General features: G+C 42.6%; 1 protein-coding gene across 1 annotated transcript in view; it reads left to right on the forward strand.

Moving 5' to 3' along the window:
- The window catches only part of kif1aa (kinesin family member 1Aa), a 44,968-nt gene that overhangs the window by 14,752 nt on the left and 18,011 nt on the right, over window positions 1-12,205 (forward strand). The window contains exons 13-24 of the mRNA XM_056277279.1: window positions 823-956; window positions 1,669-1,748; window positions 1,906-1,981; window positions 2,833-2,912; window positions 3,867-3,973; window positions 4,067-4,150; window positions 4,305-4,485; window positions 6,910-6,982; window positions 7,589-7,679; window positions 7,768-7,916; window positions 8,018-8,196; window positions 11,772-11,909. Coding sequence (XP_056133254.1) covers window positions 823-956; window positions 1,669-1,748; window positions 1,906-1,981; window positions 2,833-2,912; window positions 3,867-3,973; window positions 4,067-4,150; window positions 4,305-4,485; window positions 6,910-6,982; window positions 7,589-7,679; window positions 7,768-7,916; window positions 8,018-8,196; window positions 11,772-11,909 — 1,372 coding nt within the window. The remainder of the gene's footprint in view (window positions 1-822; window positions 957-1,668; window positions 1,749-1,905; window positions 1,982-2,832; window positions 2,913-3,866; window positions 3,974-4,066; window positions 4,151-4,304; window positions 4,486-6,909; window positions 6,983-7,588; window positions 7,680-7,767; window positions 7,917-8,017; window positions 8,197-11,771; window positions 11,910-12,205) is intronic.

A 12,205-nucleotide genomic window follows, 5' to 3' on the forward strand; every position in this document is an offset into this window, starting at 1 on the left:
TCACTCACTGGTTGCGCATATCAATCTCTATCTCTGCCACAGTGATGCACTTCGTCATATAGTAATTGATTTGGGAGTGATTTTTTTTTTTTAAGCAGCTCATGGAGCAGTTAATGGATCTTGCCAGCATTTAGATGTAATCTGAACTATGAAGTACTGGCTTTATATTGTTCTCTGTGGCAAATAGACCTCGTTAAAAATGACTAATCCCTTTGATATGCATGTATGTATTTTTTTTCCGTTTGTTTCCTATTTATTACAAAAGACACGTTAATTGACCAAGCAATTTGATTGAAAATGGGCAACAGAAAGTTAATTCGGCAATTTAGTTTCCCTTTGAATGGTAAATGTACAGTATGTGCTACACAATCTTACTGGAATGGTTATAAGCACAGCACTATGCTTGAAATTTGATGTTACAGTTGCATTTAATTTAGTCCTCAAATGGCCGGATGCCCCGCTATTGCATCTCTAAGCTGGTCTTATTTGCGTGCGGCTTTGAGCTTATGCTGCTTCTACCCCAGTCTTCTTTTTGTGATGCTTTCAGCTGGTGCTGCTCTCCCCTTATGAAAACATTTCGTCTTTGTAAATCAGATTTGTTTCAAGCTACATATGCTCTTTCTCCTTCTTTTCTATTTTATCCTCTCTTCTCTTCCTTATCTGTCTGCTTTTCTCCGTTTCCTGACTCCCCATTCCCTGGCTTCCCCACCCTCACTTCCTCTTCGCTCCCCGTGGCCCTTCCCTTCCTGACAGACCTATCCGATTACAAGAACAATAACAATAAAGGCCAAGCTGTCAATCAAAGGGATGATTTCTCCACAGTGACCAATGCCATGACGGGGATGAGTCCCTCCCCGTCTCTCTCGGCCCTGTCCAGCCGTGCAGGATCCATTGCCAGCCTCCACGACCGCATCATGTTCAGCCCAGGCAGTGAGGAGGCTATTGAGAGACTGAAGGTGACAACTGAAGGACACACCACTCTATAGTCCACACACAGCTATGAAAAACTAACTGTGCTATAATAATTAATTAGTTCTGATTATTAACACCTTGACATCCCTATGACAAGGAACTTTCATAAGGAACTAATTTTACATGTCTGACAACTGCAAATTTTTAGATCTATGAAAAATAACATGTAATTCAGTGGTTCTCATCATTTTTCCCCCCAAGGCCCCCCAGGAGACATGTTAACCTGTCTCCCTGTCATCATCCCAACTACATCTGCATACACTCTATTGCAGCTAGTCGAGCTTATTCCATTCAACCCCATAAAAGCATGAAAGTGATTTAAAAGCAACATTTGGCATTGTAGTGATCCTAAATATTTACAAAGCAAAAATCCTTTATTTCCTTTTTACCATTCATAGCAAACATATGAGTGTGACATCTACAGAAAGTACAACAGCCATTACATTTTATGTAATATTAATGGCTTGATCTGTGTTATTTGCTTAGCTGAATAATTATTATGCCTTGATGCTTTGTGTTTGAAGCTGTCAACGATTTCCTACCATCTCAGTGCCCACCTGGCAGCTCACCGAGCCCCCCCCCCCGTTGAGAACCACTGATGTAGTTGGGCTGGCCAAGTGCCATTACACTGTTACCTATTGGGCAAACATCTGATTGATTCTTTACCATAACAAACACTCTCATTGAAAACGTCAGGAAACAGAGAAAATCATTGCTGAACTCAATGAGACTTGGGAGGAGAAACTTCGCCGTACAGAAGCTATTAGGATGGAAAGGTGAGAACTGGTTATACCTTTTTGTCGACCAGGTAGTACGTTCAACAACATCAATGGAGTAAACTTTATCGAGATGAGAATTACTGAGAGCCATATACCCTCAATGCAAATTAATTTGGTTGGTGGTCCTGACGCAGTACTGTATGACTTTGAACAGAGAGGCCTTACTGGCGGAAATGGGTGTGGCAATGCGAGAAGATGGTGGAACTGTTGGTGTCTTCTCTCCTAAAAAGGTAAAATATATGAACCCTTCAGAACTCTCCCAAAGATTTGTAGTATGTGCTACATCATGAAATCAACAAAGTCAACACAGTGAATTAATGTTTTTGAAGCATAATCATGCTGATTAGGTTCAAAACTGGTAATGCTTCATTTAAGATGTTTGATATTCACTCCAAAGCCTTCAGATAGCCCCAGAAAACCCGAAGCTGTGTTTATTGACACAGTAGGGCTGTTCTCCCCTAATGAGGTTTGTAGTTCTGCAGTGTCTGATGCCATATCCTCCTTTGTGTGCTCCTCTAAACTCACATGTTGCCCCTAGTTTAAGATCTCTTCTTCTCTGTTCTCTTTCCCAGAGGAAAAAGTAAGAATATCATGGTCAAAACAGAGTCTCTTCAAACACGGAAAACAAAATCCTGGTTTGAATATGCTGCCTTCTTAGTCACAGGCTATAGCCTCCTATCACCACACTCATGTAGGTCTTGACACCATGATGGATCAGTCGAGCTTTTCTCCTTTTCATTTAGTGTTATTTTAAATCCTCTTTATTATTCAGTGCAAATACAACCTCAATGCACTGGAGGCAGTGATGAGTGTAAATATGGGGGAAGAAAAAATGCTAACAATGCCCCGTTTTAGTGATTTAATGCTGTTTGCCTACAGATCCACAGTATTCCATGGAGACTGTATTAAACATATTGACTCATGCTGTGGAGCATGTGAGAGTGAATTTGCATGTTTTTTTTCTCTTTGCTGATGCTCCAACTGAGTGATCTGTTTTTCTCATATATATATATATATGGAAAACAACTACTTTATGCATTGGATTAACCACATTAACTTAGTTTAATTCTCTCTGTATTAGACTCCTCATCTGGTGAACCTAAATGAAGATCCTCTGATGTCTGAGTGCCTCTTGTACTACATCAAAGATGGAATTACTCGGTTAGAAATCCGTTTTACCCTAAAATCCCAGTTTGTGCATGGTGCAGTGAGACACCCTATTTTAGAACACTGTTTACCCAGTAATCGCATCCAGTATGCTACAGTATTTTAAGATTGTAATAGGTTTGTTCAAATTATTTAAGTTTAGTTTAATTTAGTAGTTTAGTTCAGTTTAGTTCAGTTCATTCACTTTAGTTTTACAGGGACAGCACACACTGATAAATATTTTTGTAAATATGTATAGCTGCTGTAATTTCAAACTATAGTCCATGGGCAGGTAAGACATGCAGGTGGCTGGTGTGACAGAGGGAGATGCAGAGGACAGGAAGAGATGGAAGAGATGGATAGTAGTAATCCATGGGCAGGTACAGCAAGACAGCAGAGGCAAAAAAACAAAAACAAAACATATACACACACAATAGGTCTCATTCATCAATCATTCAAAATTTGTTCTTAGACACCCATGGGATTTTTTTTTATCTCCCAAGATTGTCTGACAGTCAGAAGCAAAGCCTGATGGTTATTTGTAATACCTTCCCCCCAACATTTATTGTCTACCTCTTGCAATGAGCAATCACCCATGCTAGCAAAGATATAAGTATTAGCCAATTGGTGTCTAAATTCAGGGGTTACCCAGGTTCTACAGTGGTCTCTGAGACAAACTTCACAGCTTAAAAATTCCATGGGTGTGTAAGAACAAATTTGTACATACAAACAATTGATGAATGAGGCCCATTGTCTTTATTATAAGAAGTTCCATGTCAAAGTCAGTCAGGTTTGGAGTTTTACATTGCTTTGTCTATTTTTAACATTCCACATTATAAAATGACAGAATCAGCAAATTACATTGTATGTGTTCATGTTTAGTTACTGTAATGATCAGCAAAGGGATGTTTTACTGTTGCTTTACTCTCTCTATGCTGGACCCTGAAGCAGTTTGTCTTTGTTCACCAGGGTGGGTCGTGTAGATGCCAGCAGTCGTCAGGACATAGTCCTCAGTGGCCATTTTATAAAGGATGAGCACTGTACCTTTACCAGCACTACTGGTCCAACAGGAGAAGGTGAGCTATATCTCCCTGCATCTTAGGCTCTTAGTTAACATTAGAAGGTACTATGTCTCACACTGTCTCCTCCCCTCCCCCATGGTTCCTAAGTAGCTGTCATCCTGGAGCCCTGCGAGGATGCTGAGACCTATGTCAATGGAAAGAGAGTGACCGAACCCACAGTCCTGAAGTCAGGTGACATACCCCTCTTGCTCTCTGTCCTCCTAATTGTCTTTCCTTTTTCCACACACCTGGCACAACTCAATATTTGTAGTCTCTATATCTTTGAATGCATTCAATTTTGATATGTCCTGATTTCTGATGCCTGCCCCTGACATTGCCCTTGTAGGAAATCGAATCATCCTGGGGAAGAGCCATGTTTTCCGCTTCAACCACCCTGAGCAGGCCAGGGCTGAGAGGGAGAGGACCCCCTGTGCTGAAACTCCTGCCGAGCCTGTGGACTGGGCCTTTGCCCAGAGAGAGTTGCTGGAGAAACAGGGCATTGACATGAAACAGGAGATGGACCAGAGGTAAATAGAAAGGACATCCGTGAGCCTTATAAATCAATCAAAAGGTCAAATCAGAGGAGAGGGGTCTCCTGCTGACATATCTAATGCGAGATTCTTAGGGGAAAGTTACAGAAAGTGTTGAGGAGATGAGGTTTACAAAATAATTCAGATTTTTCAGTCTGTCCCCATTTTGTACCTCAGTGCTCATGCAACAGTCAAGTCAAGTCAAATCAAGTCAATTTTATTTGTATAGCCCAATATCACAAATTACAAATTTGCCTCAGTGGGCTTTACAGCAACACAACATCCTGTCCTTAGACCTTCTCAACGGATAAGGAACAACTCCCTAAAAAAAAAACCTTTAACAGGGAGAAAAAATAGGAAGAAACCTCAGGGAGAGCAACAGAGGAGGGATCTCTCTCCCAAGACGGACAACGTGCAATGTATGTTGTGTTTACACAATTTACACAATACAACATTGAAAGAGGATAACAGAATTATAATGGACTTATAAAATTTATGAAGACTATGATGCACAGTATGCCAAGCAGTGTCCAGACGCCATCGGAACAGTCCAGGACCCAAGCCATGCAACAAGCATCATCATGTAAAAAAAATATATATGTGGATTTATAAAAAGAAAATGTGATGAGGGGAATGGCAGGCAGCGTCCAAGTGGTGACCACCATCACCACAGAGACCTGGGAGGAGAACCGACTGCATGTGCACACAAGGGAGACTCACATGACACCATTCACACACAGGAAAAGAGAAAGGAGAAGACATCATTCAGAGAGAGAGAAAAGACGTGAGAGAACAGAACAGTTTGCAATAGTCATTAGTCATAATCAATTCAGTCATCAATTAGTCATAATCTATACTCTATAATCTCGTCAGCAGAACAGTGGTTGGTAAATTCATTGAGACAGAAAACCGACCTGCCATGCAGTACAGGTTGTGAAGTACTCAACTTAAAGGCAACTAATTGTAAGCTAAGGCAAAAAGGTGAGTTTTAAGTTTGGATTTAAAGGACTCAACAAACTGATTGTCTGATGGCAACAGGCAGGTTATTCCACAAGAATGGGGCCCGATAGGAAAAGGCCCTGCCACCAGCTGACTTTTTTTTAACTTCGGGTACACACAGGAGCCCTGTATTTTGACAACAAAGAGCTCAAGATGGAATGTATGGTTTAAGGAGATCAGACAGGTAAGATGGGGCAAGCCCATTTAGGATTTTATAAGTCAGCAGAAGCACCTTGTATTCTGATCTAACATGGATAGGAAGCCAATGAAGGGAGGCGAGAATTGGTGTAATATGGTCAAATTTCCTCGATTTAGTTAGGATTCTAGCAGCAGCATTCTGAACCATCTGAAGACTTTTAGTACCAGAATGTGGCAAACCTGAAAGCAGAACATTACAGTAATCAAGTCTTGATGAAACAAATGCATCTCTTAAAGTCTGCATCAGCCATGGAGAGAAAAGACCGAATTTTAGCGATGTTACATAAGTGAAAAAAGGCAGTCTTGGTGATTTCTTTCATGTGCTTATCAAAGGAAAGGCTGGGATCAAACATAACAGCAAGATTTTTGGCTGCCACACTTTGTGAAACCACAGAGTTGTCGATTGTTATTGTTACTTGATAAAATACAGTACACAAGTATGGTTCATTTTCACAGTCATACATCTTTTTCTTCATACTGGATTCACAGGTCCAGTGTGCCATCCACAGTTCAATGCCATTAATGGGGGACAAATCCACAATCCTCATTCAGTGCAAAAGAGCATGCCATGGTTCAGCCAAAGCTAACATGATACAACAGCAATCTGTCATAGCAATTTCAAGTTGTCATTTAAAAACTTTACAGTTTTTTACAACTGGTTACAGTCGTTTCCTGCCATTTTTTCCCCCTCCATGCAACACAGCCTACAAATGATTACCAGCAGGAGTCACACTAACCCTAACCCTAACCCAAACACTGAGAGGGAATTTAGTAATAAAAGCAACGGTACATTTTTAAAATGACTTCTCAAATTTGCTATGATAGATTGTTGTAGCATCATCTTACCTTTTGCTGAACCTTGAAGTGTATTTTTAAACTGAATGAGGATTGCGGGTTAGTCTGCCATTCATTGAACTTTTGACAGCAAGATGGGTCTGGTGGCCCAGTATGAATAAATGGATGAATGACTGTGAAAATAAAACCTACCTTTGTACTAGATGAGCAGTCAGTATAAAATAAATACAGACTTCAAAAATTACAAACGATTCAATTCAGACCAGCACCGTTATGACCTATGGCTTCACAGCTGTCATACCATCATTAAACAGCCCACAGTATCATGCCTCTTATCCCATCCTCTAAAACCCTCAAAAGATGGTGGGTAGTTTGAGGTAGACTGTCACACCTACATAGTATGTACACTCTTCATCTCTGTGTCCCCAGACTGCAGGAGTTGGAGGACCAGTATCGCAAAGAAAGAGAGGAGGCCAACAATTTACTGGAGCAGCAAAGACTGGTAAGTTAAGGGTTAGATCTGATCCTCATTCAGTCAAATCACTGACTATGGCTTATTCTTGCCTTAACCATGTCATCATTTTGCATTGATGTTGTGTTTAATAACATCACAGACAAAAACCATAAAAGCAGGGAACTTTCAGGGGCTTAGTGCTAAAGAAGGTGTAAGGGAGCCATGTTCACATGTATTAGGGTTACGCTTTGATGTCTTGAAATATGAAATGGAGAATTACTGTTTTTCGCGGTTTCTCATTTGTACTTATAAATCAAGAAGTACGCTGAAGACCTTCATTTGTGAAATACATATTTGAACACAGTTTACATTTTTATCAATCATACCGTACGTGAGCTTATAGCATTTCAAATGGTTATTGTCCAGCTGATTTTCTTCAAAGCTTTTCACATACACTTCATATGTAGATGACATTTCATCCCATTGTTTTATTGCATATCAGTCAAACAAAACAACTTGCTGATCTACATGACCACTGGGTTTGGGCATTTAAATAGGCACAGACTTTTTGTGTCTTGTCATGACTCCACTATTTGGAGCGCCTTTCAGCAGGTTCTAGTTGATGGTAAAACATATATGTATATGTTTGTCTAGGATTATGAGAGCAAGCTTGAAGCACTGCAGAAGCAGGTGGACCGCTATTATCCAGAAGTCACTGAGGAAGAGGAGGAGGCAGAGGAGGAAGGTAGAGTAATCAAGAAATCAAAATGGAATACATCTGTTCAGTATTTGTCTTTGGTGTGTGGTCATCTTGTTTCTTCTTTGGCCCACAGTACAATGGACAGAAAAAGAGATGGAGCTGGCTGTGTGGGGCTTCCGTAAGTGGCGCTGCTATCAGTTCACCTCTCTTCGTGACCTGCTGTGGGGAAACGCCATCTTCCTTAAGGAGGCCAATGCCATTAGTGTAGAGCTCAAGAAGAAGGTTGCACAAGTTTTTTATTCTGTAAACTCCATACTATCTGCAGAACTGTTTTTATTTCGCCTCTGACCACACCCTGTCCTGTGCCACCACCCCCCCTCCAGGTCCAGTTCCAGTTTGTGCTTCTGACAGACACTCTTTACTCTCCCCTGCCCCCGGACCTGTTGCCCCCAGAGGCATATAAGGACAGAGAGAAACGGCACTTCCCACGCACTATTGTGGCTGTGGAGGTGCAAGACCAGAAGAATGGAGCCACCCACTACTGGACATTAGAAAAACTAAGGTACCCTAATGGGAAACAGTTACGGTTTGCAACATTATCTCGAAATGTTGTAGGAATAACACTCCACTAACAGCCATTATACAAAGCAGTCGTCTGTGTGTCTCTTAAATGCTGCCAAAATTGTGTCTGCTAGTGCCATAACTAACAGGCAATTCATGAATGTGAAAACTTCCTTTCTGGTTTGCCGATAGGCTGCATTGTATAAGAAAATGCGAATAATAACACTACCTTGTGCTGTTATTTGCATTGTCTTTTACAGTTGTATGTAACATTATTACTTTCTTATACAATGCAGCCTATTGGCAAACCAGGAAGAACATATTTACAGTAACAGACTGTGTTCCAGTGATGTCATCGACAGACACTTTCTGCATAATTTTGGTGCCATTTCAGAGACACACAGAAGACTGCTCAGTATTATGGCTGCTAATGGAGTGTTAAATCTACAACATATAGTACAGAGATAATGTTGAAAAATTTGATTTTGACATCCTTTAAGTCACAGGATGATGATGTTTTTCAAATCGTGGCCAGGACACAGTCTATGACAAATGAAAAAAGGTTAATTATTCTGACTAACTAGTAAACTAATGATTCAAAAGAAATTGGTGCTTTCATCAGCCAAGGATTTTCTGGTTTTCTAATTTGGTATATAGCTTGACTGTCACAGAAAGGTGAATCAGTTCATTTGGGCACAACATTTATTGAGAGAAACATTTCATCACTCATCTAAGTGACCTCTTCAGTCTCAACTGACTGCAGGTACCATTCATTCATTCATTCATTCATTCATCTTCAGCCGCCTCTCCAGGGTCAGGTCACAGTGGCAGCAAGCTAAGTAGGGCACTCCAGACGTCCCTCTCCCCAGCAATGCCCTCCAGCTCCTCCTGGGGGATCCCAAGGCATTCCCAGGCCAGATTGGACATGTAGTCCCTCCAGTGAGTTCTGGGTCTACCCTGGGGTCTCCTCCCAGCTGACCATGCTCGGAAAAATTCCAAAGGAAGGCACCCAGGAGGCATCCTAATCAGATGCCCGAACCACCTCATCTGGCTCCTTTCAACGCGAAGGAGCAGCAGCTCTACTTTGAACTCCCTCCGGATGTCTGAGCTTCTCACCCTATCTCTAAGGCTGAACCCTGACACCCTACAGAGGAAACTCATTTCAGCCGCTTGTATCTGTGACCTCACCCTTTCGGTCACTACCCAAAGCTCATGACCATAGGTGAGGGTTGGAACGAAGATTGACTGGTAAATTGAAAGCTTTGCCTTCTGGCTCAGCTCCTTCTTCACCATAACGATCTGGTACAACATGCGCATTACTGTTGATACTGCCCCAATCAGTCTGTCAATCTTCCACTCCATCCTACCCTCACTCGTAAACAAGACTCCGAGATACTTGAACTCTTTCACTTGAGGCTACAACTCATCCTCAACCCAGAGGGAGCGATCCACCATTTTTCGGTAGAGAACCATGGCCTCAGACTTAGAGTTGCTGACTCTCATCCCAGCCATTTCACACTTAGCTTCAAACTGCCCCAGTGTGCGCTGGAGGTTGCGTTCTGATGAACCCAACAAAACCACATCATCTGCGAAGAGCAGATATGCAATTCTGAGGTTCTCAAAACGGACACACTCCTCACCTTGGCTGCACCTTGAGATCCTGTCCATGAATATCACAAACAGAATCGGAGACAAGGGACAACCTTGTCGGAGTTCGACACCCACCGAAAACATGTTTGACTTTGTGCGGAGAATGTGGACACAGCTCTCACTTTGGTTTTACAAGGACCGGATGGCTTGTAGCAACTGCCTCAGTACCCCATACTCCTGCGGTACCCCCCACAGAGTGCCCTGGGGTACATGGTTGTAAGCCTTCTCCAAGTCCACAAAACACATGTAGACTGGCTGGTCAAACTCTCATGTCCCCCTCAGCACTTCTGCAAGGGTAAAGAGTTGGTCCATTGTTCCACGGCCAGGATGGAATCCGCATTGTTCCTCCTGGATCCGAGGTTTGACAATTGGTCGGAGCCTAGTAGACGTTCCCAGGGAGGCTGAGCAATGTGATGCCCTGGTAACTGGAGCACACCTCCAGTCCCCTTTTTTAAATATGGGAACCACCACCCCAGTCTGCCACTCTACAGGTACTGTACCCAACCTCCACACGACACTGAAGGGGCGTGTCAACCAAGACAGCCCAACAATGTCCAGAGCCTTCAACATCTCAGGGCGACTCTCCTCCACACCCAGTGCCTTGCCACCAAGGAGCTTTTTAACTACCTCAGAGACCTCTGCCAGGGATATGGGTGGGGCTTCCCCTGAGTCTTCAGACTCTACCTCCTCCACTGAAGACATGTTAGCCGGGTTCAGGAGCTCTTCAAAGTGTTCTTTCCACCACTCGACAGCATCCCCAGTCCGGGTCAACAGTTCCCCTTCCCGACTGAACACAGCCTGAGTCAAGCCCTGCTTCCCCTTCCTGAGTCGCCGGATGGTTTGCCAGAACTTCCTTGAGGCCAACCGAAAGTATTCCTCCATAGCCTCGCTGAATTCCTCCTACACCCAAGTTTTTGCATCTGCAACCGTCGAAGCGGCGGCCCTTCTGGCCTCCCAGTACCTGTCTGCTACTGCAGGTATCCTCAGTCTCATAAACAATACAGTGGCATAATGACCAAAAACAACGATCAATTTCTTATGCAAATTGCTGTGACCATTAACTAGCGTTACAGTGCCCATGTGTACTATTCACAGAGGACTGGGGAATAGTCGTAATCACAGCTTTGTAAAATGGTGACAGATGTACTCCTAACCCCCCACCTCGGTTCAGTTCAGGGATGGTCTTTCCCTCTTCACATAGATGGCCTCCTTGACTCCCCATTCAATCCAGCATTCCTCCCTATCAAGGATGTGCTCTTTTGCCATTTTACAATGCTGTGATTGCAACTATTCCCCAATCCTCTGTGAATAGTACACATGGCCATTGTAACTCTAGTTAATGGTCATGGAAATTTGCATATGAAACCGATCGTTTTCAGTTGTTATGCTACTGTATTGTTTATAAGGGTGGGGATACCTGCAGTCAGTTGAGACTGAAGAGGTCACTTAGATGAGTGATGAAACTTTTCTCTCAATAAACGTTGTGTCCAGATGAATTGAGTCACCTCTCTGTGATTTCCTTACCTGGATTATTGATTATTGGATTAGGAAGGCAAAGTTTGACTGCATAATGCAGTATACTGTATACTCTTGTCAAAATGCAATGACCCCTAGTATGTGCCCTCAAACTGGCTTCAGCGCATGATAATCAGAATTAAAATACTTTGAGGTTCAGTCCGAGAACAGAACGTTTTAATCAAGACTTACCTTCTGTGAAAAGCACAAACTCATTTTGGTTTGAAATAAATATTCTTTCAAATGTTTGGGTCCCTATCAAAAAAGTTTGAAAACAAAATTTTGCTCTTTTTCATTGCTCATTTCTGTTACTTTCAAAAATGCACAGTATTTTTTTTCAATGATGTCAGCTGCTGCAATTTAATATTTTCCCCATGGTTTTTAAGTGATTACTGCTGGTGCTCCTTGCAGGCAGAGGCTCGATCTGATGAGAGAGATGTATGACCGCGCCGCTGAGGTGCCTAGCAGTTCAGCTGAGGAGTTTGAGAATGTAATGACGGGAGGCGACCCCTTTTACGACCGCTTCCCCTGGTTCCGTCTTGTCGGCAGGTAAATGAAGATAAAGGTTAACGGCCTTAAATGTAGCCATGGTCAGGCATAGATAATCCACTGTCCATTCACAGTAGACATCAAATTAAATGGCCATAGTAGTGGGCAGCGGCTTCACAGCACATTCCCAGTGTTAGTCATGCTGATCAGCATGGTTAATTTCATTTTAACTGGCCATTTGACCTACGAAGATAATCTCATGGGTGGTGTTGGGTGGTTATGGAGTGGTACCCAAACTGCCAAATTTTGTGGTTGAGTAATACCGGTAGTCAAGTTGAAATCGGACCCCGGCATGA

The sequence above is a fragment of the Lampris incognitus genome, chromosome 3 (genome assembly GCF_029633865.1).
Source record: "Lampris incognitus isolate fLamInc1 chromosome 3, fLamInc1.hap2, whole genome shotgun sequence".
NCBI lineage: Eukaryota > Metazoa > Chordata > Actinopteri > Lampriformes > Lampridae > Lampris > Lampris incognitus.